This window comes from Jaculus jaculus, chromosome 5 (assembly GCF_020740685.1).
Source record: "Jaculus jaculus isolate mJacJac1 chromosome 5, mJacJac1.mat.Y.cur, whole genome shotgun sequence".
Classification (NCBI taxonomy): Eukaryota; Metazoa; Chordata; class Mammalia; order Rodentia; family Dipodidae; genus Jaculus; species Jaculus jaculus.
Genome location: NC_059106.1, coordinates 52145637 through 52172112, shown reverse-complemented (window position 1 = coordinate 52172112; position 26476 = coordinate 52145637). Strand labels below are relative to the sequence as shown.

Genomic DNA, 26476 nt, shown 5'->3' with positions numbered 1-26476 from the left:
ACTCAGGGCCTTTGCCCAAGCGACTTAAATGCTCTACCATTTGAGCAATAGCCCTAGCCCCACATCTTCTTTTGGAATCATATATAAAATATCTGCTCATACTCACTTGGCTCTAGTCAAGACCCTTGAGTGAATGAAAATTCTTTCTCATAGCTGAAGGACTCCCATGGGCCCAAGGGGTGAGGTCTCTGCCATTGCCAGCATACCACTGAGGCAGTGTGAGTGGAAGAGCTTAGAATTTGACCAGAAGAACTTCGTTTTCTGACATGCATCTTTTGTCCCTGCAGCCTGGTGGCTTCACTATTGAGATTAGTAACAACAACAGCACTATGGTGATGACAGGCATGCGGATCCAGATTGGAACTCAGGCCATCGAACGCGCCCCCTCGTACATTGAGATCTTTGGTAGAACCATGCAGCTTAATCTGAGCCGTTCCCGCTGGTTTGACTTTCCCTTCACCAGAGAGGAAGCCCTGCAAGCTGATAAGAAGCTGAACCTTTTCAGTGAGTCAACCAACCAGCCCTGGGCACTCTGGTCCTCTCGTCGGGACTGTAGCTGGAGGCCATTAGGTCTCCTTCTGGGGTTCGGAGATTCTCTCACCGTTTTTCCGTGGTCTCCGACATCAGGAAGTGGTGCACTTCATTTGTGCTGTAAAAGAGGCAGAGTTCTAGGAAAGGAATCTATTTCCTTTTCTTTCGTTGGTGGGACTAGGGGCTAGGGGCTTGAACTCAGCCTCTTGTATGGTAGGCAAGTGTTCTACTGAGCTACATCCCTGCCCTCTTTGTTTCTTGGCTGTGTATGTGCAATGTGATATGTGGTATATGAATGTATATGTGCCCATAGTGCCCATGTGCTCACCAGCAATGACTGAAGCAGAACACTGGGTGTCCCTCTCCATCGCTTATGCCCATTCTTTTTTTTTTGGTTTTTCGAGGAAGAGTCTCACTCTGGTCCAGGCTGACCTGGAATTAACTCTGTCATCTCAGGGTGGCCTTGAACTCATGGCAATCCTCCTACCTCTACCTCCCGGGTGCTAGGATTAAAGGCGTGCGCCACCATGCCCGGCTTGCTTATGCCCATTCTTATTTGAGCCAGAGTCTTACTGACCTGGAGCTTTTTTTTTTTTTTTTTTTTTTTTTTTTTTGCAAGCTCCAGTGAGTCTTGGATCTCTACTTCTCTCAGGACTGTGGCCACAGACACTCAATGTCCATGCCTGTCTGTTTATGGGGGTCCTGGGGTTGAACGTGAATGGTCGGTTTCTCAGGTCATCATGCTTTAACAGGGAGTGCCTTTAACAGTCAAACCATCTCACCAGCCCCCTGTCCACTTTTGTACTTTCATTTTTGCATGCGTGTGTGGTGTGCACATGTGTGTTTGTATGTGTGTATGCTTGCAAATGAAGCCCAATGTTGGGTTGTCCTCAAGTTCACTGTCCATCTCTTTTTGAGACTGGGTCTCTGGCTTCGAGCTCCTTGATTAGACTACATAGGCTATCCAGGGAGCCCCTGTGCCTATCTTCCTAGCTCTGGGATTAAAGGCCCACTCCATCATGCCTGGCATTTTACATGGGTTCTGGGATGTAACTCAGATCCTCATGCTTACAAGGCAAACACTTGACTGGCTGAACCATCTCCTTAGCTCACTTTTTTTACTTTTTATTTTGAGACAAGTATTCACTGAGTTGCTTCAAGCTGGCCTTGAACTCACTCTATAAGCCCAGGTGGGCCTTGAACTTGTGATCCTCCTGTGTAGCTAGGATTACAGGCTTGAGCCACCAGACCTGGTGTTAGGAGTCTATTTAAAGAATAGGTGTGGTAAAAGATAGAGCCAACTCTGTCAGCAGTTCACTTCGTTGGTGCTGGGTTGGCCTCACTGGTGGGACTCTGCCATGTTGAAGAGGAGTCCCATCATGAAGTCAAGAGGCTTCCTTGAAGCACAAGTAGAAAGAAACCTTGGCTCACATACCCTTCAACATTGTTCTCTGTCATGTCATCTGTCATAGATACTGTAATTTTATTAAAGTTCTTTCTAGAAATGGCTGCTGTTAGTAGGGATGGTCACCTGTACTTTGAACAAAGGAAGTGCCTAGAAACCCTTGTGAGGAAGAGTTGGGAGGTCTGTTCCATGAAAGCACAAGAGGATTCCTGCAGAGACGCTGAGGGATCCTGCTGAGCAGGCGATGCCGTGGAGGGGTGTGTGGAACTGGCCTTGTGCATCCAGTGAGCTGCTGCTCGTGCTTCAGCTGATACGGTCTCGCTGCATCGATGATGTGGCTCACACCTTTGCACTGCCAGTTCTGGCCTGTGCTTTAGAAGGTGATGTGAGCTCTTCAGTAAATGTGTTCCTAAAGACTTCTCTTGTTTATTGTAGTTGGCGCCTCAGTGGATCCAGCTGGTGTCACCATGATAGATGCTGTAAAAATTTATGGCAAGACTAAGGAGCAGTTTGGCTGGCCTGATGAGCCCCCAGAAGAATTCCCTTCTGCCTCTGTCAGCAACATCTGCCCTTCCAACCTGAACCCAACTAATGGCACTGGAGAGAGTGACTCGGCTGCTCCTCCCACCACCAGTGGCAATGTCTTGGAGAGGTACCAGTGCTGGCAAGCTTTGGCTTCAGCGTTCACCATTTTTCACTTGCTGTAAAACCTTGCTGTGCCTTGAATTAGCATCTCTCACTGTCCCAAGACTAGCCTATATCCAGTGTTTCCTTAATGTACAGCTAGAACCTAAGAAGTGGGCTCAAAATCATCTGATGCAGGAGTCCCTGCCCAAGGCAGTAGGTACCTTTTCTTAATGATCTATCCCTGTTGGAATAGCCAGAGGCCGCAGGCTAGAAGGGGTTTAGCCCAGTCAGTGTTCTTGGTTGGGAGCCATTCTATCTGAAGCATAGGAGAGCATCCTCCCTCTCTTTCTCTGTAGTAGCTACTTCCTTACAACACCGTCAGCAAGAGAGGCTGCCACAGCATCTTGTAACAGGGTGCAGTGTCCTCCAAACTCCCTACGGTGGCATTCTTAGCATCATGCTTGGCTTCCTTGTGCTGGCTGGCTGCTGGTTTGCCATGGTAGATGGAAGCTTCACGATGTAAGATTGTGAGTTTCTTACATTAGAAGTCTTAAGAATAGCCATGCTTGGAATCACTGCTCCCCAGCAGCAGCCTTCCCCCTTCTTTCTCTTTCTTTTTTCCACACTCTGTTCATATATGGTTTGCTTAGGGTATGTTTTCAGGTTTCTCTGAGCTTCACATGTTTTTCCCTTTTTTTTCCCTTTGCTTCTCCCCCAAGTTCTGAAACTGAGTCCCTAACCAAGCTGGACCGGTTAGTATGCCTCTTTCTTTTCTCTGCACGAGTGCGTGTGTGTCCCGGCAGTGTACGCAGTGGTGTGGCTTCGCGCTGGTTCTGCTTCTGTTCTGAGCCCTGCTTCTTTCTGTTCTGGTCGTTGCATGGCTGCCAAGCTCTCCATGGTTAAAAATGGAGCGCACCCAGGACCGCGAGTGCTCCTTGATGTTGCTGCGGCAGGCTCTCTCGGCTCTCTCTTCCTCAACCCAGTCCTGCTGCTGCTTCTCTACAGTGGATGAGAAGGGGTGGGGGCCGAGGGGCAAACAGAAAGGCTTGCCAGCTCATAAGCCCACCTTTATCCTGTGCCTCACTTCGTCATGAGTTCTTTACTGCTTTCCTCTGACCCTTGCCCTTCCAGCCTCCTCCTCAGCACTTCTCTGTCCTGACCTCAGTTGTCAGGATGTTAGTCCTTTACTATGCCACATTAAATTCAGAGGAACAAGCCCGAGGAGTATGTTACTTGGTACCATCTAATGGGTGGGTTTCCTACTTCTTTCCTAAAGGGAAAACTGCTCAGTTTTCTAACTATGCTTTGTACTGTCCTTTAACTGTTAAAAATAAAAAGTGGCATGTACTTATAGTTGGTTCACTCTCCCATATGTAAGGCTCAAGGAAAATGCCTGCCTGCCCTTTCTTGGAAGTATACATAAAATCTAACCTTAGTTTTCCCAGTGTAAGATGGCTATAACCCGTCCCTTGTACTTCCCTTTACCCACTGATCTTCAAGCACCTGAGCTTTGGGTCCACCGCATCAGGACTGTTAAGCCCATCTCAATGATCCCCACCACAGGCAGCAGAAGGAAGCGCGCTTATCCTCCCTGAGAAAGAAAAGCCCTGTCTTTGAGTTACGGATTATGAACATGGCCTCAGGTTGATCTCCAAGCAGAAGCCAGGTTTCCTCTGGCCTGTAGCATAGGCAGAAATCTGCATGGTGCCTGTGGCAGGTCTTATTGTGCTTTGATTTTGCATTTGGCATTTATTAGCTGTCCCCCAGGTCCTCACAATTATAGCTTGCCTAGGCGAAAGCACTAGGCAAAGAGAATGGTGGTTGTACTCAAGCCAGGTTTCCTGTCTCCCTAGGCTGGTGGTGAGCTCCTTGGAAGCCTTGGAAAGCTGCTTTGCTGTTGGCCCCATCATAGAGAAGGCAAGTGACTTCCTCAAGCCATGGAGCGATCTGAAGAGACAGGAAGTGAATGAAGTGGTCTGAGGCCTGGCAGCTGATGATCACTCTAATCTAACCTTGATTTGCAAAGAAGTTCCACAGCAGGCACTTGGTCTCCCAGCTGCCATTCAGGGACCATAGTGTGATGTGTCATAGCACACCAGTGTTGTCAGGGTCCTGATATTATGAAATTTTGTTCTTTTTTACTCTTTGCTCTCAGTGGCAAGTAACCTAGCCCTAATGGCCTCAAAGGAAGGAGAGGAAGGTAGACTAGAACAGGCATTCTGCATCGAGTGATAACCGTGCTGTTCTTCATATCAGGAGAGAAACAAGCACGCAGCTCAGGAGCTGGCCACTTTGCTGTTGTCCTTGCCAGCACCTGCCAGTGTCCAGCAGCAATCCAAGAGCCTTCTAGCCAGCCTGCACACCAGCCGCTCAGCCTATCATAGCCATAAGGTAATTGCTCCCCTTTCCCCCCCTTCTTGGAGAGGTCTTCTATGGAAACGGAAATTGTCCTGGCAGAGAGTTGAGGAAGTTGGTTTTTACACATAAATCAAAAGCACCTGGCAGGGCCTGGAGAGATGGCTTAGTGGTTAAGAAGCTCACCTGGGAAGCCTAAGAACCCAGCTTTGATTCCCCAGGACCCATGTGAGCCAGCTGTACAATGTGGCGCCTGCATCTGGAGTTCATTTGCAGTGGCCAAAGGCCACGGTGTGCCCATTCTTTCTATCTGCCTTTTTTCTCTTTCTCTCAAATAATTTTTTAAGAAGTATATATTATGTATGTATTTATATTTGAGAGAGAGAATGGACATGCCAGAGCCTCTTGCCCCTGTAAACAAACTCCAGACACATGCATAACTTTGTGCATCTAGTTTTTTGTGGGTACTGGGAATTGAAAATTAAAAAAAAACCCAAAAAACAAATTAGTTAAAAACACACACACACACACATCTGGCAAAGTGAAGCAAACAGGAGGAAGGAGCCATAGCACCACCATTAGAGCCAGACTCCAAAGTTTCTCCTGAGAAATGCATGGACACCATTCTAAACTGAGAATGACTCCTGCCAGGCCATTGGTTTGTGTTATTTCTCGATCCCTAACAGGAGGATCAGTAAGTCTTGAGTCTGGGTGTGGATGGTGGTTTTTCTTGGAAGACAGCAAGGACCCAGGGCATCACTCCAGGGGTCCATGCTGCTGGTGTTTTCAACTTTGGCTGTAGGCCCAAGTGAGAGGCGAGGACCTCTGAAGGAGAAATCTGGAGCAGAGAGTCTTTTCTACAAACATAAGTGGTTGTTGGTAGAGGGAATTTGACCACTTTGTCTAGTTGGCAAAGATACCAGTCCAGGCCTAGGAGGAACCAGTCCTCTAGGAGACACTTTTGTGCCTCTATCCCATAAAGTTGTGAAATGTGAGTTCAACCTGCTGGACCTCCAAAACAGCCTTAAGTAATAGAACTTGCTGAGGAATGACTTCCACTGGAAGAGGAGATGGCTGCTACAGTTCTGAAGACCACATGGACTCAAGCTTGGCTGTCACACTGTGATACTGTTTGTGTACCTGTTGACTCTTATGTTTCAAGAAGTTTAGCAATGGGCTGGAGAGATGGCTTAGCGGTTAAGCGCTTGTCTGTGAAGCCTAAGGACCCTGGTTTGAGGCTCGGTTCCCCAGGTCCCACGTTAGCCAGATGCACAAGGGGGCGCACGTGTCTGGAGTTCGTTTGCAGAGGCTGGAAGCCCTGGCGCGCCCATTCTCTCTCTCTCCCTCTATCTGTCTTTCTCTCTGTGTCTGTCGCTCTCAAATAAATAAACAAAGAAAAAAAAATTTAAAAAAAAAAAAAAAAGAAGTTTAGCATTAGGAAGCTGTGAAGCTTGGTTTGGCCAGTTGGTGGTAGTTAACAGTTTGGTTCTTCAGTGCTGGCCTTTGCCTATGGTTGACCCTCTGGTCCTGCTGTCTTACAGGATCAGGCATTGCTGAGTAAAGCTGTGCAGTGTCTCAATGCATCCAGCAAGGAGGGCAAGGACCTGGACCCAGAGGTGTTCCAGAGGCTGGTGATCACAGCTCGCTCTATTGCCATCATGCGTCCTAACAACCTTGTCCACTTTACGGAGTCAAAGCTGCCTCAGATGGAAACAGGTGAACTTGACCCGCACGGCCATGGTCCTGACTCCCTGCTCTTTACACTTTGTAGGGCTTCCAACATCGGGACTGTACCACGCTAACTAGATACCTCAGCTCCTTCTCACGTGTGTTTAGTGTTCTGGACATGAGCTGCAGCTAGGCTGGGTTTGGCCCTGGTGCTCTGGAGCTGCGCCCTCACATTGTCCACGTGCGGGTCCTTCACTGGTGCTTTCACAGCGCGCGCTGTAGCCTTCTCTGCCTGCTTGTTGCCTCACCTCGCCTTACACTGGCTGCGCATGGCTGGGTGCCACTACCTGTTCTGTCATTATCAGAGTTCACTGACGTCTCTCCGGTTCCCTTCCATCTTCGCGTTCCTGTGTGCTGCCGTCATCCTGTATGTCCTCCTAATGCTACAGTTCTGGAGTCATTCTAGCAAATTCCCTGACGTCTCCTGGGATAGAGTGGAACAGTTGCAACAGGCCTCTTTGAACCTGCTATAAACATCCTGGATGCTCTCCTTTCTATTTAATTCTAACACACGCTGTTTTCTGTGATGTTCCTTTCCCAGACTGTTTTTTCCCCAGATGTGCCTGCTGGAATCTGGGGATAGTTGGCATATTGATTGGGGCCCCACTTGAAACTCCCTCCGCAGGCAAGCTTCCTTGACCTGAGTTAACCTTAAAATAAATTAAATTCCGTCTTAGGTTTGCCATCGTTAATCATTTTTTTTCTTCCTGCGTAGAAGGAGTGGATGAGGGGAAAGAGCCTCAGAAGCAGGTGGAAGGAGATTGCTGTAGCTTCATCACTCAGCTCGTGAATCACTTCTGGAAACTCCACGCATCCAAGCCCAAGAATGCCTTCTTGGCCCCTGCCTGCCTGCCAGGTATCATGTTCACAGGGACACTTGGATCTTGGTACATAGTTGAAGTAGGCATAAGTTCTGTCTTTGAACACCATGACCCTTTCTTCCAGTGTTAATAATTAGGAGATAGAAGTCTATGAGATCAGTGGCAATGCTCCTTATGGGAACAGGGAGCAGGATTGTCTTCAACTGTCTTTCTTCATGCTAGGTCACAGTTCACACAGAGAAATGTGCATGTGTCTGAAGTTCGTGGAAGTGTAGGAGTGTGTACATGCCATGGTATACGTGTGTGTGTGGGGGGTGTGAGGACAAACTTGGTGATGTGTTTGTCTTCTCTTCCATCTTGCTTAAGACAAGGTTTTCTGCGCACTTTCTGTCCCTTTCCCTTTATTGGCAATGTGTGTCCCTGCCAGTTTAGTTGGCCTGCAAGCTTCCCAATTTTCCTGGCTCTGCCTCCTGTTGCCACAGGTATGTTGGGATTACTACAGATGCATATATCACTGGGTCTGGCTTTACATGGGTGCTAGGGGTCTTGAACTCCTGCTGGCAGGCTTTCAAGCAAACACCTTTACCTGCAGAGCCATTTCTCCAGCTCCCTGGAGCTGTCTCTGTTCATTTCATTTTTTAAATTTTTTTGGTGTGTGGTATGATGCCCCATATGCTCAGCTGGTGACTAGAGCAAAATGTTCCGAGTCTCACTCAATTGTTCCTCTGCCTGGTCTCTTGCTGCTGCAGACAAACTTCAGATGCATGTGCCACTTTGTGCATCTGGCTTTCATGTGGGTACTAGTGCTAGCAGGCATTGCAAGCAAATACTTTTATCTGCTGAGCTGCCAGCCCCTGGTCTTTGTTTTGAGCTAGACTCTCATTACTGATCCCGGAGCTTGTGGGGCTCTAAAGATTCTCAGGTCTCTGCTCCTCTGAGGAATTGGGATTACAGGAGCGCATATCCACATCCGGCTATTTATCTAGGACCTAGTGATTCAAAATCAGGTGATCTCAGGCCCTCCTCTGGCCCTTATATTTTTTGCAGGAAGTGCACTTAACTGTTGACCCATCTTTCCAGCCCCTTATAATTGGTTCTAAAAAATACTTATGGTTGGAAGCCGGGCGTGGTGGCGCACACCTTTAATCCCAGCCCTCGGGAGGCCGAGGTAGGAGGATCACTGTGACTTCGAGGCCACCCTGAGACTACATAGTGAATTCCAGGTCAGCCTGGGCCAGAGTGAGACCCTACCTTGAAAAACCAAAAAAATAAAAACCCAAAAAACAAAAACTTATGGTTGGAGAGATGGCTTAGCAGTTACGGAGCTTGCCTCTAAAGCCTAAGGACCCAGGTTCAATTCCCCACTGTCCACACAAGCCAGATATACAAGGTGGCACATGCATCTGGAGTTTGTTTATAGTATCTAGAGGCCCCGTTGTGCCTATTCTCTTTCTCTGTCTGCCTCTTTCTCTTTCTTGGGCCTGGTGGTGCACACCTTTAATCCCAGCACTCAGGAGGTAGAGGTAGGATCACCGTGAGTTTGAAGCCACCCTGAGACTACAAAGCAGATTCCAGATCAGCCTAAAGCCTAAGCTAGTGTGGGACTTTACCTCAAAAAATTAAAAAAAAATTTAAAATTAAACTAAAAATGAGAATTAAAAAAAGAGCTAGAGAGAGAAGTAAAATGGTGATTACTTAAAACATTAGCCTAAGAGGCTTGTCAAAGTCTTGTTCTGTCTTCCCGTAAGGTTCAGGGAAGCATGGGATTAGCCCCTGCCTACCTCTTCACATTGCCCTGTGTGGATTGTTTTTCTTCTTCTTCAAGGTAGAGTCTCCCTGTAGCCCAGGCTGACTTGAAATTCACTCTGTGAATTGCCACCTCGCCCATCTCCCCTGTCTGGTTTTTTTGATGGTCACATACACACTTCTGTGCAGGATCTACAGAAGCTTTTGTGGATACTTTGTGGGCTAAGGAGACTATTATTAAGAAAACAAACTTCAATTAAAGCTGATGGCATTCACAGTATGTGCAGGTTTTGTTGGTTGGTTTTGCTATTTATATACCTGTTAATTTTGTTTAGCTTTTGCTTTTATGTGGTGATAATAATTTAATTTACACTTTCATCTCAGAGTCCTTTTTTTCAGCAGATTTTCAGACAGTCATTTTCTTTCCATTAGGCCTCACTCATATCGAAGCAACTGTTAATGCCTTGGTAGACATTATCCATGGCTACTGTACCTGCGAGCTGGACTGTATCAATACAGCATCCAAGATCTACATGCAGATGCTCTTGTGCCCTGTACGTATCAGCACAACCTGGTGTCTTGTCAGCTTGGGGGTATGGAAGTAGATTTGCTAGACTATTGAAATCAGATACTAAACCCTAACCCTAACGTGAACCAGTAGTTCTGAATGTTAAGAAGGAGCTGTCAGAAACAAGGCTTGGGACATGGCTGGATTTAGTCTTTCTTGTTCATTGCTTATCCCTAGTTCGTGCCTGCTGTAAAGGGAATGCTATTGAGTTTTACTCAAATGACTGCATGAGCTAAGGAACAAAGTTTCTGTTTCCAACATTCCTGATAGAACTAAGTGTGGGCAGTACTGTTCATAGTGCAGATGAAGTAGGACAGACTGTAAGGGCTTAATTGTGTGAGGAAAAGCCGGAGCTCATTTGTTAAGAGCCAACTGGGACAAATGGCTTTGCAGATTGTCCCCAGGCACTGAGACAGGAAGATAGTGAATGGGTCTTAGGGACACCAGGTCTGGAAGAGCTGACCAGCTCACCTGAAGAGTTGTGAGAGCAGACAGGTCTTCCACTGTGTGTATAAGAGATGGACCAGAGAGGAGCAGCTGGTTTGATGAGTCATGAGAGAGCCCGAGCTTGACTGTTTCTTTTCAAACCTTAGGATCCTGCGGTGAGCTTCTCCTGTAAACAAGCTTTAATTCGAGTTCTGAGGCCCAGGAACAAGCGCAGACATGTGACATTGCCCTCCTCCCCTCGAAGCAACACTCCAATGGGTAATATGAGGGCTGAGTTTAGGCTTAGCTTGTGGGGAGGGCAGGAGGGAGATATAGCATTGGGTTGTGCTGCTTGTGATGACCAAAGTCCTGGAGCCATTTGTTTCTCTATTTTTGTTTTAAATTTTTAAATTAATTTTTTTGAGAGAGGGGAAGAAGGATGCCAGCAGTTAGAGAATGGGCACACCAGAGCCTCCAGCCACTGCAGACAAATTCCAGACACATACACCACCTTGTACATCTATCTGTCTTATGTAGGTCCTGGGGAATTGAACCTGAGTCCTTTGGCTTTGCAGGCAAGTGCCTTAACCACTAAGCCATCCTTCCAGCCCTTCCCTCTGTTTTGATATTTTACTTGCTGTTCCACAAAGAATCCCAGATGATATCTGAAAATGCATTTAGTAAGTACCATGAAAGCAAAGTCCAACCAATGGGAAAATAAAGGTGTCATGATAAAGCCCAGCCAAGGATACTATTGTTCTATCTCACAAGGTCCTGTGTGGTGGTGAAGGGAAGATCTTATATGTGAATGAAGCTTCTTGAGAGCCATAAGAAAAATAATATTAGAACAATAACAGACATCACAGTGACACTGAGCTCAGTGGGAGGATCATTGTGAGTTTGAGGCTAGCCTGGGCTATGTACTGAATCCCAGGTTAGAAAGGGTGATATGGCAAGAGCTTGTCTTTAAAACAAACAAACCAATCCAGTGTCTTGAACACATTTGATATCTAGTCAGTACTTATTGAATAAATTAGTTACCAAATTACAATGACAGCAGGGCATGGTGGTGAACACCTGTAATCCCACCACTAGGGAGGCTAATAAGACAGTAGGACTGAGTGTTCAAGTCCTGCCCGAGCTACATAGCAGGTTTTTTTTTTAAGGCAAGCCCAACAGACTGGCCTTTTAATGGGAGGGGCGGGGGAGAGAATTGGCACATCAGGGCCTCTGGCCACTGTAACCGAACTCCTGATGCTTGTGCCACCTGTGCGTATGTGCGACCTTGCACATGTCTGGCTTACATGGGACCTGGAGAGTAGAACATGGGTCCTTAGGCTTTGCAGGCAAGCACCTTAACTGCTATGCCATCTCTACAGCCTCTTTTCTTTTTATTCATTCATTTTATAGTGAATTCCAGGTCAGCCTAGGCTAGAGCAAGACACTACCTAGAAAAACAAAAAGCAAAATAAAACAAAAAAAATCATAGGCTGGAGAGATGGCTCAGTAGTTAAAGGCACTTGCTTGTAAAACCTGATGGCCCAGGTTCAAATACTCAGTACCCACATAAGACTAGATGTACAAAGTGGCACATGTGTTTGTAGTTCATTTGCAGTAGCAAGAGGTTCTGGAACATACATGCTCACTCACTCTCCCCTTCTCTCTCCCCCTTTTCCCTCGCACCTTTTCTCTCTGTTTGCAAATAAACATTAAATAAAATATTCAAATATATTTTAAAAAATCACAATATAAGCCAGGCATGGTGGCACATGCCTTTAATCCCAGCACTTGGGAGGCAGAGGTAGGAAGAGCACTGTGAGTTCAAGGCCACCCTGAGACTACATAGTGAATTCCAAGTCAGCCTAGGCTAGAGTGAGAACCTACCCCGAAAAACCAAAACTAAAAAAACCCACAATATAATTGAGTATAAAATATACATATGTATGTGTGTGAATACATATGATAAAAACTTATTCTTGGTGAAAATCTCTTCAATAAAGGTGTATTTCAAAGTGGACTTTCCTACACTAATTTTGATAACAAATTTCACAGATTTCTTTCATGATATACTTGTCCTTGTTCAAGGGCCATGTTTGTGCAGAATAAAAAGAAATTGCCATTAATTTAGTAGTAGTCTAGTATATCATTGTTGCTTAAATGCGAACTCAAAAAAAAGCTGTTGCTACGCCTGGTGGCACGTATCTTCAGTCCCAGAGGTGGTAGGATTGTTGTGAGTTCCAGGCCAGCCTGGGACTAGAGTGAGTTTCAGGTCAGCTTCGGCTAGGTTGAGATTCTACCTCAAAAAAAAAACCAAATGAACAAACTTAAAAAGAAAAAGAAATACAGTGTGTGCCTCACCCATGTGGCATGTCTTGGAGTAGCCACATTTTCAGTGCTCTGTCGACACCTGTGATTGGTACCTACTGAATGGGCTAGTGCATATGTTTTGAGGAATGTGTATGGCTCTGTAACTCTGAGACATTCTTCCTTGAATGACACCTATCTAAGTTTTTGTTGTGTTGGGCAGTAGTTGGTAGCTCTTTTCTCTTGAAGGATCTACAGTGTGGATAGTCAGCATTCCTACTTACATCCTTTAGCAGTCCAACAAGTGAAGGCGTAGTCTTGCCTGGGCTTCTTCCTTAGTAGAAGAGCTTTTTGCCTTCCCACAGACATGGGCCCTGACAGGACCTGTCACGATGTCCTCAGCTTCCATTCAGTGGCTTCAGATTTCAATCCTGCTGTTTCTAGTGATTATATCGTGTGAAAATCTCACAGACCATACTGTTTTGGAAAAAAGAGGTGAAATAAACTCTGCTACAGTGATGGGGCACAACCATGCATCTTAGTGCATTGCTTTCTGGTCTTATCCAAGGTTTCCTATGACCTGGTAGAAGCTTGTGGAAGCCTACTGTCCTTAGACTTCTGATTTATGGAAACACCTTTGGAATCCTTTGGGTTGTTTTAATCCTCTGTGAACTCCAAGGCTATTCTGTAGGGGACAAGGTGCAAGTTGTCACTTTTTCCTAACTGCCATTTCCCCAGATACTGTTAGGTACAAGAAGCAAGAGAACCAGGCCTCCAGGCATCAGGCCCAGGAGTTTTACCTCAGAAGTGCAGGGTGCTGACTGCTGGCTTGTCTTGGGCAACGTTGTTGTGGGACATGTCACATTACATGTGAAGGGAAGAAGTAACAAACACCTTCAGGTGACTGGGGTTTCTTTGACTCAGGAGACAAGGACGATGATGACGATGATGATGCAGATGAGAAAATGCAGTCATCAGGGATCCCTGATGGTGGTCACATCCGTCAGGAAAGCCAGGAACAGAGTGAGGTGGACCATGGAGATTTTGAGATGGTGGTGAGTTTGGCATCAGGAGAGGGAGGAGCATCCAGCCCTCTAGCTCCTACTCAGTGGGTCTCTTAACATCATGAGGCCTGTGGACACTGACAGAGCTTTCTCTCTGCAGTCCGAGTCAATGGTCCTGGAGACAGCTGAAAGTGTCAACAATGGTAACCCCTCTCCCCTGGAGGCCCTGCTGGCAGGCGCAGAGGGCTTTCCCCCCATGCTGGACATCCCGCCTGATGCAGATGACGAGACTATGGTTGAACTAGCCATTGCCCTGAGCCTACAGCAGGACCAACAAGGTAGATGGCGATGCCAGAGTGCAGCCTCCCACTGGCCTTAAACAGAAAAGAGCTTGGCAGTTACTGATACCAGCTGACTCAGCCTGTCCCCAGAGCAGAATTGGGGAGAGGTTGATCTGGGTGAGAGCTGTTCAGAGGTGCAGGTGGAGAGTGACGTTTCCAGGCTACATGCCAGTTTTGTAGTGTCTTCTAGTTTGGTTTCTTGGATGGTTTCTTCATGAACCTGTTCGATTACTCAGACCTCTGTCCTTCCTGACTGAAGAAAGCACTTCAGCCTCTGTGAACTTGGTGGGTGGACAGCAGTGGCTGTTAATTGTCCTTTAGGCCAGAGGTCACATGCTGGTGTTGAGACCCTGAGGGCAGCAGGTGGCTGCACCAGCACTGTTGACAGGGCTCACGGGGATGCTGTGCTCACTCTCCACTTGTTTCCCAGGCAGCAGCAGCAGTGCCCTGGGCCTGCAGAGCCTGGGGCTGTCCGGCCAGGCACCCAGCTCTTCCTCTCTGGACGCAGGAACCCTCTCTGACACCACAGCATCAGGTAACTGTCCACAGCCAGGAGCTTGGCTCAGGGCCACAGGACCCTGCAGCCTTGTTTCCAGTGCTGTGAGAGTGTAATGGGCAGCTGCGTTGACAGGCCATCCTGGATTTCCTGCTCCTGCCACGGCTGTAGTGACGCGCACCAAAGGCGTTCTGCTGCAGCGTGGCCCTGGCACTTGTGGCTCCGCTTCGCATACTGTGCATGCCGCCTGGCTTGGCTGGTTCCTTAGCAGCATTCATGGAGTGGCTCAGCTTGGAGGTTGCTGAGCCATAGGGCTAATGTTAGGGCTGCAGCAATCTTTGTCGGAGGCCTGCCATGTTAGACAGGATTAAAAGGGAGACAGGAGTTCAGACCTTTTAGATTTTTCTTTTCATTTGCAAATCAAAGTGAAGCTGCAAGCAGCTGGGTTATACTTCAGAGTTCTAAGGCAGAATAGCTAGCCAGCAGTGAGCTGAGACACTAGTGTAGCATGCTATGGCCAACTAATATTCATAAAAAACTTGCTTTGTTTTTTGCTTTGAGTCTCTTTGCTAGTCTGATAAGAAACAAATTTCTGAATAGAGAGTTGGTCCAAGAAGTGGGTAATGGCACACCTGAGAACCTCCTAGAATTCCAGCCCCTGAGAAATTGAAGGGTTGATTCATACTTCTGGGAGGTGTGCCCTGGAGAGACAGGAAGGGGGCAAAAGTGGCTGTCCCCACCTGCTGCTTTGGCATGTTGCTCTCTTGAGGTTGCGCAGTGGCATCATCTCAGGCTTTGAGGTCTCTGTCACCTTGTGAAGGTCATGTTCATACCATGCTCTGGGGCTGTCTTGGCTTTCCTCCCCTGTTTATCTCATCCAGCATTTTCCTCCTGTCTCAGCTCAGCCCTGATCCTGGATGCTGTGGCTGTCTCTGGGGAATTTCCTTGCTTTGTAATTAGCACCTGATGAGGGTGATTAAGAGATGAGAAATTTTCCAGTGAGCTCCCCTCCGGACCATTTGATTTTAAAACAGACAATCAACCAAACAAAAACAACAGCAAATGAAAAGTCAATTTGAGAGCTCATGGGCGATTTCCTATGCGTGCAAATGGGTTTCAAAGTAAATCTCATTAAAACTCAAGACTCCTATGCCCTGATGGCAATGCTGGCTTCAGATCTCAGTAGGTGTCAGTAACACCTGAACAAGGGTGACCATGAAGCATTTGGCTAGGAACTGTCCATGTCTCAGATTCTCAGTGGATCTGCATGTACCGTGGCAGCGAGGGAAATGCCCAGTGGACTGGGCTTTCGCTCTGTCAGTCCTGTTTGCAGTACACAGTGTACTGTGTTCATTCCTGTGGGCGGTTGCCCGGCAGAGTGCATCTTTCCCTTTCTCCTCTGCCCGCAGGGTATCTAGCCTCACCGTGTTCTGCACCTTGTGCTTTGATGCTTTCACCCCAGGAGGGGTTTGTACCTGTAACAGCTCTCGTTACTCTCTCAGCTCCAGCCTCAGATGATGAGGGCAGCACCGCGGCGACAGATGGCTCCACGCTGCGGACCTCTCCTGCCGACCATGGTGGCAGTGTGGGCTCAGAGAGCGGGGGAAGCGCGGTGGACTCAGTGGCTGGCGAGCACAGTGGTAAAGTGCCTGGGCATCCTGGACCCTTTGGGCAGGGGTGGAGGATAAGACAGGAATCCCTGCCTGGGTCCTGGGACTACTCTTGATGGAGAGGATGGGAACTCGCTGAATATCTGGTAGCATTTCAGATGTCCTGTGATAAGAGCTGAATGAAGCTCAGTGGGTTAATACTGAAATATTTTACAGGCGTCTTTTAATTGTCGGGTAGTTGAAGGAAAGAGCGACATAGATAGTCTCAAGTTGTGTGACCTTGAAGCTCATTATCTGTACAGTTTTGCTCTTTATCTACTGGGGAAATGTACTGTTAGGCTTACCTGTTGGTGAGTTGATGTGTTGATAGAGCAAGTCCCTTCCCTCCCACACACATACAATCTGAGAAGGTGAGGCCTCTAGAATGAGGTAGCATGACAAAACCATTGGATTGACCTTGTAATTTAGATTGTAATTAAAAATTAGCTGTTAAGAATTTTTTTTTTTTTTTTTTGGTCAAGATAGGGTTTCACTCTAGCCCAGGCTGACCTGGAATTCACTATGTAGTCTCAGGGTGGCCTTGAACTCACAGCAATCCTACATCTGCCTCCTGAGTGCTGGGATTAAAGGCATATGCCACCATGCCCGGCAAGAAGAATTTTTTTAAAAAACACATCTAGGGAGGAAACTCCTTATTTTTTTAAATTAATTAATTAATTTTATTTATTTATATGAGAAAGAGGGAGAGAAAGAGAGAATATGAGTGCGCCAGGGCATTTAGCTGCTGCAAACAAACTCTAGACGTATGCATTACCTTGTGCATCTGGCTTATGTGGGTTCTGGGGAATTGAACCTGGGTCCTTTGGCTTTGCAGGCAAGTGCCCTAACTGCTAAGCCATCTCTCCAGCCTGGTGAAAAATTTTTATGGTCACAGTGAAGAGTAGCTGGTCATTTCTAGATTGACATGTGCTAGAAGTATGTTGTTGAGATTAAGGTTGGTGTTGTGGGAGGAGACAATGGATGTAGTGGAGGGTGAGTGGTTGCTGAAAGTGATGGAGCCTGGTGTTAGGGGACCAGGATCACACTGAATCCTGCTTTGGCTTCACATAACCGAAAACCATATTTAAAACTGCCAGATTTCTTCCAGTCTTTGCTGACAGAACAGTACTTTGGGGTCCATCTTGATTTGGAGTTGATGTGTGCTTTTTATTTTTATTTATTTTATTTTATTTTGGTTTTTTGAGGTAGGGTCTCATTCTAGCCCAGGCTGACCCGGAATTTACTATGTAGTTTCAGGCTGGCTTTGAACTCACAGCAATCCTCCTACCTCTTCCTCCGAGTGCTGGGATTAAAGGTGTGCACCGCCATGCCCGGCTGATGTGTACTTTTTAAATGGTTTTTTTTATAGTGTCTGGTCGAAGCAGTGCTTACGGCGATGCCACAGCTGAAGGACACCCGGCTGGACCAGGGAGTGTCAGCTCGAGCACAGGAGCCATCAGCACCACCACTGGGCATCAGGAGGGAGATGGCTCTGAGGGAGAAGGCGAAGGGGAGGCCGAAGGAGACGTCCACACTAGCAACAGGTCAGGATCCACCCTGTCACTGTCGCCAGGCCTGCTTGTCAGTGTGGTGATAAGTGTTCTGAAGAGTAAAGGAAATGAGAACCACAAGATTTCTCCAGCCATTACTGACCCAGAGGATACTGGATTCCAGCATGCTATGAGAGCCCACTCTGTTATCTGTGACAGAGTCACAGCCAAGGGCAGACCTGCTTTCTCTGTTGGAGTGGTTGTGTATGACATTAGTTCTGTGGGGAGTAGAAAGTGGTCTTTCTCTGAAGGTTCCCTAAATCCCTTTAATAACTCCAAAGTGGTCTTCATTAACACATGAACTTTCAGGCTGGGCAGATGGCTCAGTGGGTAAGTGAGGACCTGAATTGAGATCCACAGCATCTATATAAAAACTGAGAGTGGCATTGTCCACCTGTAATCCCAGTGCTGGGAGACGACAGGAGGGTTCCTGAGGCTTGCTCACTAGCTTGTCTAGCTGAATCTGTGATTTCCAGGTTTAGTGAAGGACACTGTCTTGAAAAAAATTAGTTAGAGAGCAATTGAGGAAGACAGGCAATATTGACCTCTGGCCTCCATGTGCACACATATACACATGCATGTACATCTCATACATATACATACAAATAGACATGAATTTTCCTTAGTAAAACCTATTTTGTTTCATTGTTACCCATAAGCTTATTATGTAATGTCTTTTATAAATGGCTCTGTTTGAGGTTCAACACTGAGTTATTAGGAATGTAGTGTCAGAAATATAGAACTAGCCAGCTGTGGTGGCACATGCCTTTAATCCCAGCACTCAGGAGGCAAAGGTATGAGGATCGTCATGAGTTTGAGGTCACCCTGAGACTACATAGTGAATTCCAGGTCAGCCTGGACTAGAGAAAAAAAAGGAAGGAAGGAAGGAAGATAAAAGTAGCTTCTTGTGCAGGTGTAGAGAAGGTAAAGGAGGGATATAATCTAGAAATAACAATGGTGAAGTTGAAAGTGATCTATCAGCTCTTACCTACCTTGGTACTAGATTGAAGGAGAGAGTGCATTCTTAGCCAGAGGGTGACTAGAAATGGAAGAGGAGGAAGAAAACTTCAGAGTAACATTTGTGGGGTTGGGGATTTGTGTAGCTCAAGAGTAGAGCAATCCCAACAATGAAAAGCCTAAACAAAACAGTTGTGATGCACTGTTCATTCTGGAAGTCAGAGATGATTGCCTTAAAGCTAAAATAACTGTCAGCCTTTTGAACTGAATGATTTCTGTCATAAAGGGAAAAACAAAACAAAGCAAAAAAAAAAAAAAAACCCAAAAAACAAACAAACAAACAAAAAACCACTGAAACAGTCAGATAGTGGAGACTGTCGCAGGGTGTCAGTGAGTGTCTCCCACACCTGTATCCTACCACTTCAAACTTCAATTGCATGCACCATCTGTTGGAGGAAGGTGACTTCAGTTCTCTTAGCAGATGCGGATGTCATTTCTCTCTGATGATGATGTTTTTAAAAATATTTTTATTATTTGTTTCCAAGCAGAGAGAGAACTGAGACAGACAGAGAATGGGTGCACCAGGGCCTCCAGACACTGCAAATGGACTCCAGATGTATGCACCACTTTGCGCATCTGGTTTTACATGGGAGCTGTGGAATCAAACTTGGGTTGTTAGGCTTTGCAGGCAAGGCCATCTTGAGCCATCTCTCCAGACCCTGATGATGTTTTTTTTTGTTTGTTTGTTTGTTTTCGAGATAGGGTCTCACTCAAGCTCAGGCTAACCTGGAATTCACTATGGAGTCTCAGGGTGACCTCGAACTCACGGCATTCCTCCTACCTCGGCTTCCCAAGTGCTGGGATTAAAGGTGTGCACCACCACGCCCAGCACCTGATGATGTTTTGATGGAGTTTGTTTGGTTTTGTAGGGATTTTTTTTTTTCCTTAATGAGATTTTCTAGGTTAACTTTGTTGTATCAGATAAAATTGGGGTTATATTTTTGTGGGGTGGGCACTAGGGATAAAACCCAAGGCCTGGTATATGTTACGCAAGTACATAGGATGGTTTTCTCTGTATTTTGCTTAGCTGTCTGGGAATTTTTAGTGTGTAGGTTAGTGTATCTTAAAAAACATTTTTCTTAATTTATTTAAGAGAGAACTATAGATAGAAACTTTAAAAAGTAATGCCTAATCAATTTTTGAATATTTTAATATGAAATATTTTCATATCTCAGGGTTGGTAAATACTTGTTCAGTGGAAAACAAATAGTATGAAACCAGTAGAAAAGTGAATATGGCTGGTCTTGGTGGCGCACACCTTTAATCCCAGCACTCAGGAGGCAGAGGTAGGAAGATCAGTGTGAATTTGAGGCCAGCCTAAAACTACATAGTGAATTCCAGGTCAGCCTGGGCTAGAGTGAGACTCTGCCTTGATAAACCAAAAAATAAAATAAAATAAATAAAAAGGAAAAGAAGAAAAGTGAATATGTATCTTAACAGCAGGCAGAGCATGTGCCCAGTATAATATGAAGCTCCCCTCCAACCCTGCTGAAAAGTATAAAGCAGACTGTTCTCAGCATCCCTCCTCCTCTTCTCTCAGTATCTGTGTTGGAATTGGCTAATCTTTCCTTCCTTCCTTTCCTTCTTTCCTTTTTTTTTTTTTTTTAAAGTAGGATTTCACTCTAGCCCAGGCTGACCTGGAATTCACTATGTAGTCTCAGGGTGGCCTTGAGCTCATGGAGATTCTCCCACCTCTGCCTCCCTGCCACACCTGGCTATGAATTACTTAGTATTTGTTTTAGGCTCTGAATGGGATTAAGTTATATATATGAGGGTAAGTAATCTGTTACTGTTTATTTTGTAAGATAACTTTTTTTTTTTTTTTTGAGAGAAAGAAGCAGATAGAGAGAGAGAATGGGCACACCCAGGTCTTTTAGCCATTGCAAACGAACGCATGTCCACCTTATGTATCTGGCTTAGATGGGTACTAGGGAATTGAACCTGGGTCCTTAGGCTTCATAGGCAAACGCCGTACCTGTCAAGCCGTCTCTCTAGCCACTGCCTTTGTTTTTTAATATTATTTGTGTGTATCTGTGTGTGCACACTCGTGTGTACATGCATGCACCAGGGCCTCTAGCCACTGCAAATGAACCCAGGCTGGCATGCTTTGCAAGCAAGTCCCTTTAACCATTGAGCAATCTCTACAGCCCTGTCACTGCTCACTTTTAAACCTAAGGTGCCTCCTCCTGTGGTGGTTGTATTGTAGTTTTTTGTTTGTCTTTGGTTGTTGTTTGTTTTGAAACAGGGTCTCACTGTGTTGTACATAGCTCAGGCTAGCTTTTGAAATGTTAATCTCCTGCCTTAGCCTCCTAAACTTTTAGACAGGTGGGTGCCACCACTCCCAATTGCTTCTGTGGCTGTTACGTGTGAGTCCCACATTCCAGACACCCTGTGAGGTCCTAGAAACCATAGGCTTAAGATGTCTTCACCCTGGCCTTATAAATGCCTTGAAGTCAGTCTTGGGGCTCTGTTTACTTCCAGGGGTTCTACTTGTGTTTAGTCTTTGACTTCTTAATTTCTGAAAACTGAGTTCATTATTGCTTTCTTTCTTTCTTTTTTTTTTTTTACATTTATTTTCATTGGTGTTTATTCATTGAACATGATATGGAATTACACAAGGACATTTTCATACAAGTATACAGTGTACTTCAGCATGCACATCCATATTACTCTTATTTTTTGACTTTGATTCCAGTCAATTTTTTTTTTTTTTTTCGAGGTAGAGTTTTACTCTAGCCCAGAGTGACTTGGAATTCACTATGTAGTCTCAGGGTGGCCTTGAACTCATGGCAATCCTCCTATTTTTGCCTCCCGAGTGCTGGGATTAAAGCGTGCGCCACCACACCCAGCTTCTTTCTTTCATTTTTTCCCCTTGAGGTCGTGTCTCACTCTAGCCCAGGCTGACCTGGAACTCACTCTGTAGTCCTAGACTGGCCTTGAACTCACAGTGATCCTTCTACTTCTGCCTCATAAGGGCTCAGGTGTGCTGGGATTAAAGGTGTGTGCCACCATTCTGGTCTAAAATCCTGAAGCATTGCGGGGTGGGGGGTTTCCGGGGGACTTTTTTCTTTTTGAGGTAGGGTCTCGCCCTAGCCCAGGCTGACCTGGAATTCACTATGGAGTTTTGGGCTGGCCTTGTGAACTCGCAGCGTTCCTCCTACCTCTGCCTCCCAAATGCTGGGATTAAAGGCGTGTGCTGCCACATGTGGCTAGGAGCTTTCTTAATGCCAAGACTAGTCCTTAGTATCCAGATCCTTATTGACCTTGGTGGCAGGAGGAAGGAACTGAATTTAGCTGGCTCTTGTTCATGTTCTAGCTCATGTTCCATGTATTTTCCTTGGCCTTGTAGGCTACACATGGTCCGTCTGATGCTGCTGGAGAGATTACTACAGACCCTGCCCCAGTTGCGAAATGTTGGAGGTGTCCGAGCCATCCCATACATGCAGGTACCCCTCACTTCTCCTAGGTAAACCATATTATAGTTGGGTCATCCGTGGGTAGTGCCCTTCTCTTTAAGAGGACTCTAAAGGCTTGGTGTTAGGTCACAGAAGGATGGAGTGCAGTTTGGAGTACAGGTTGCAATCCTTCAGGTTATATATATATAAGCTAAGGGTCAGAGAATTTTAAAAAAATATTTTATTTATGCATTTATTTGAGACTGAGAGAAAGAGGCAGATAGATATGAGAGAGAGTGTGTGTGAGTGAGAAAGAATGAGCATATCAGGGCCTCTAGGCTCTGCAAATGAACTCCAGACACACACACCACCTTGTGCATATGGCTTACATGGGTCCTGGGGAATCCAACCTGGCCTTAGCCTTCACTGGCAAGCGACTTAACTGCCAAGGCATCTCTCCAGCCCCAGAGAATTTGTTTTTAAATGCCCAGCATCATCCAGCTAGATAATTGACACAGGCAGGAACAAAAGCCAACTCCTGAGACTTGAAGTTTTATTCTTTCTTGATGTGCCTGAAGCAGTAGAATGTGGTCTAATTACTTTTCTTCACCAGCTGGTGTTCTTGGAGGTAAAACTTTTTAATTCTTTGCTTAGCACAATGCCTTGGCTCAAGCCACTTTGGTTGAATATCATTAATATAAAACTATTTTTGCCAAGTTTTTGCAAAGCCTTTTCAGTGATGCCAACCAAAGATAACATATACTAGAATTTGATCCTTAAAGACTCAAGACACTTAAACTTGGGGAAACCTAGAATTTTGAATGTCTTAATACATTACAAGTATGATTGACAGAGAAGTCCTTAAGATTGGAATTTCTTCATAAATGCCATGTTTGGAACTAGCCTTCTTTAGAAAATTGGCTTTCATATATCTTCCTCTCTCTTTGCCTTCTAGGTCATTCTGATGCTTACTACAGATCTAGATGGAGAAGACGAGAAAGACAAAGGAGCCCTGGACAACCTGCTCTCCCAGCTTATTGCTGAACTGGGCATGGACAAAAAGGTAAAGCTTGTGTGTCTCTAAGTGAGAAGTGGGGTCCTCCTGGGCTTCTCCTTTCTTTCTTGGGGCAACTTCCCTTGCTGCAGGGCTCCAGTTCTGTGGACTCAACAGTGAGTGTAGTGCCTACTGTGGCATAGTCTTGGTTCCTGAGCATAAATGACAAGCAGGGCAGAGTTCCTGTCCTCATGGACCTTTTGTCGCTCAGTGACTTAGAAAGATTCAATTAGTCTTTTTATCTTACTCTAGCCTCTGAGTATAGCAGGCCCCAAGTACCCCAAGTATAGTTCCTGGGTGCACTTGAACTTGCTTTCTCTCATGGCATCCAAGAAACCTTTAGGGTTGATACAGTGTGTTCAGGCTTGGCCTCAGGCTCAAAGGACTTGTGGGCATTGGGGCTTCTGTCTGCTGCTGCCTTCAGGATGTCTCCAAGAAGAACGAGCGCAGTGCCTTGAATGAAGTCCATCTGGTTGTAATGAGACTGCTAAGTGTCTTCATGTCCCGCACCAAGTCTGGATCCAAGTCTTCCATCTGTGAGGTATTTGTGCTTTGAGCTTAATGGGTTTGGGGAAGGTAAGGGGATTGCCTGGCTAGTGCAGAGCCAAGGGCAGAGGTGGTAGTCCTCTCTTAGAATAAGGCCGTTGTCACCTGAGGGGAGTCAGAGTCTAAGCTGTCCCCTCTCCAGGAACAGAACTTCGGCCTTTTTCAGAATCCCTTCCAAGCTCTGGTCTTTACCAGCAATCTCTCCAATGGAGGGGTTAAAGGGTTTGGAAGTTCCATTATTAAAAAAGCAAGGGCCTGTTCTGCAAGGCACAGAGTGGCTAAGAGGATTCTCCTAGTGTCTGTTGCTATAAGGTATGGTAATAAAGCAGAGAGAAAGCAAAGGGTGTGTGGTGAAAGGAGATTAGCACAAAGCGGAGAAGGTAGAAATTGAGGCTGAACTGCATCCAATCTTAATGAGCTTATGAGCTGTGGGGTTTGCTGGATTTGCAAGGCTCTCCTAATGGTCTTATTTACAGTAGCTTTGCTCCTGCTTTTTATGCATGTGATCACACTCACCCCATCTCCCTGGGAAGCGGTTCTTTGGAAGAGCCCCTACTGGGTGGAGGATATTGCCAAAGACCACAGTGGAATGTTTGCTCTCCTGCACATGGCCTTTTCCATTGCCCCAGGGAAAAGAGAGAGCCCACCCCTCCAGGGGGAAAGGTGATCATGGCAGGAGGTTAGGTGGAGGACTGGTATTTGTTGTTGGAAAGAGCTGGCAACTCGAAAAGCACCAGACTGATAACTCATGGCCTAAGACTGTATGTTTCTTCCTCTTACCACCTGACCCTGTTTTGCAGTTTTTACAAGACATACTTGTCTTCTTGATGTGTATTTTCTCCCATGCAGTCATCTTCCCTCATCTCCAGTGCCACGGCAGCAGCTCTGCTGAGCTCAGGGGCTGTGGACTATTGCTTGCACGTGCTCAAATCGCTGCTGGACTATTGGAAGAGTCAACAGAATGATGAGGAGCCTGTGGCTACCAGCCAGTTGCTAAAGCCACATACGACTTCATCTCCACCCGATATGAGCCCATTTTTTCTCCGCCAGTATGTGAAGGTGAGAAACACTCCCAGCTCTCCTCCCTCCTGTTGTTCTTCTATTCTCAAATCTCTCAGTTTTCCCTGCCTGGTTGTGTGGTTTGGACTCAGAATCTTGTCCGAGTTCAGTGAATCTGACCTACTTGGTGTACTTAAATATTTCTTGTTACAGAGAAAATACTCAGAAGGTCTGGCTTTCTTGGCCACTTCCACTTTTCAGGGTTTCCTTTTTTTTTTTTTTTTCTTTCTTTCTGGTATGGCTCCAGCTTTTGTGTAAGCAGAAAACAATTGACCTAGGGTCACAAACCACAGAAGGATAGTGTGCTTTGTGTGTACAGTGTAACCATTACATGAACTAAGGTGTCTCCAGGAGCTAGGGGTCATCTGGGTTTGTAAGCTATGTCGTCAGTAAGCATGACTTCATCTTTGAGTGGGGCCTTCATGGATTCCAACATATAGACTGCTTACTGCTTACTGAGCAGTCATGTGGATGTCTCCTCAGGGCCATGCTGCTGATGTGTTTGAGGCCTATACTCAACTTCTCACAGAGATGGTGCTGAGGCTTCCCTACCAAATCAAAAAGATTGCCGACACCAGTTCTCGGATTCCTCCTCCTGTTTTTGATCACTCATGGTTCTACTTTCTCTCCGAGGTGAGTGAAGACCTGAATGATGCCCTGACCTGGCACAGGACACCTCTTCTGTTCTCTTTGTAGGCTGCTTTCTTCCTAATCCTCACTCCTTGTCCCCTAGCAGAGCCCTCCCACTCACTTAGGCCCCGGTCATGCCCTTTCTAAATCTGCTGTGTAGTGAGACTATGGAAGGTGTATTTTGACACAGCCACTGGCTGTAGTTTGTGGCTGTATGTGTAACTTCCCTTTGGGTGGTGGTGACCAATTCCATCCTCTGGGCTCTGTCAGGAAGACACAAAGGTCATTAGTTGTCTTCATGAAGAGATTCAGTGAAGGTTATTGGAACAGCCAGTTAAGAACCAAAGAGTCAAAGGGAACACTGAGGCACAGAGAACCTACTGGTAGCCCTCGCAGGAAGCAGACAGGTCCAGGATCTGGGCCACAGCTCTCTGGGGAAGGGATACCAAAAGAAGCTACTGCCTAGAGTTGACTGTCACTGCTCTGTAAAAGGCTGTGAGTGGGTTTTAGGCATCAGGGAGTGAACTGTGTGTCCTGCCTTCAATTTCCCTCCTGTTTTTCTCACTGCCAAAAGCTAAGGAAGAGGGTGCCAGTGGTAAAGAGCCAGTACAGTCCATGAGGTGGAAAGGGTTTGGAGCAGAGACATGGCAACCCAGCCCAGCAACCTACGATTACCTCTGGGAAGAAGAATTTAGATGACTTTTTAATCTTGTATAGCCATACCTTTCCAGCTCTTTCATCTGCAAAAACGACTCCAAATCCTGGCATGGAGGCCAGCTTCCTCCTAGATTCTTGAACATTTGAGTAAAGGAAGAGGAGTATTGATGCTTGTCAGTATACTCTGAGCCGTGCAGGGTGACTGTTCAAAGCATTCTCATTGTGTTAGTCTTGTAAGCAATCTAGAGATGACTATAAAGAGTGTGGGTAGTTACATGTGGGCACTAAGGATTCCGCGTAAGACACTTGTCCTCCCTCTGTAGGGGTCCTATAACCACTCCCCCACTGTTGGCTGTGGCTTACTTTGTAATATTAAAAACCAGGGTGTGGGACTGGGATATTGGCTTAGCAGTTAAAGGTGATTTCTTGGAAAGTCTGCTGGCCAGGGTTCAATTCCCCAGCTACCCACATAAACTGTATGCACAATGTGGCACAGTCATCTGACATTCATTTGTAGTGGCAAGAGGTCCTGATTTCCACCCTGTCCCCAACACGTGCATATTTTTG

General features: G+C 46.2%; 1 protein-coding gene across 1 annotated transcript in view; it reads left to right on the top strand.

Moving 5' to 3' along the window:
- Nucleotides 1-26476, top strand: part of Ubr4 (ubiquitin protein ligase E3 component n-recognin 4) — a 107438-nt gene that overhangs the window by 31008 nt on the left and 49954 nt on the right. The window contains exons 29-47 of the mRNA XM_045149409.1: nt 288-504; nt 2372-2588; nt 3283-3315; nt 4417-4480; nt 4820-4954; nt 6460-6634; nt 7362-7502; nt 9646-9767; nt 10375-10486; nt 13436-13566; nt 13676-13853; nt 14287-14391; nt 15855-15992; nt 17371-17545; nt 21918-22014; nt 22919-23026; nt 23442-23558; nt 24413-24622; nt 25106-25255. Of these exons, the coding sequence (XP_045005344.1) occupies nt 288-504; nt 2372-2588; nt 3283-3315; nt 4417-4480; nt 4820-4954; nt 6460-6634; nt 7362-7502; nt 9646-9767; nt 10375-10486; nt 13436-13566; nt 13676-13853; nt 14287-14391; nt 15855-15992; nt 17371-17545; nt 21918-22014; nt 22919-23026; nt 23442-23558; nt 24413-24622; nt 25106-25255 (2625 nt within the window). The remainder of the gene's footprint in view (nt 1-287; nt 505-2371; nt 2589-3282; nt 3316-4416; nt 4481-4819; nt 4955-6459; nt 6635-7361; nt 7503-9645; nt 9768-10374; nt 10487-13435; nt 13567-13675; nt 13854-14286; nt 14392-15854; nt 15993-17370; nt 17546-21917; nt 22015-22918; nt 23027-23441; nt 23559-24412; nt 24623-25105; nt 25256-26476) is intronic.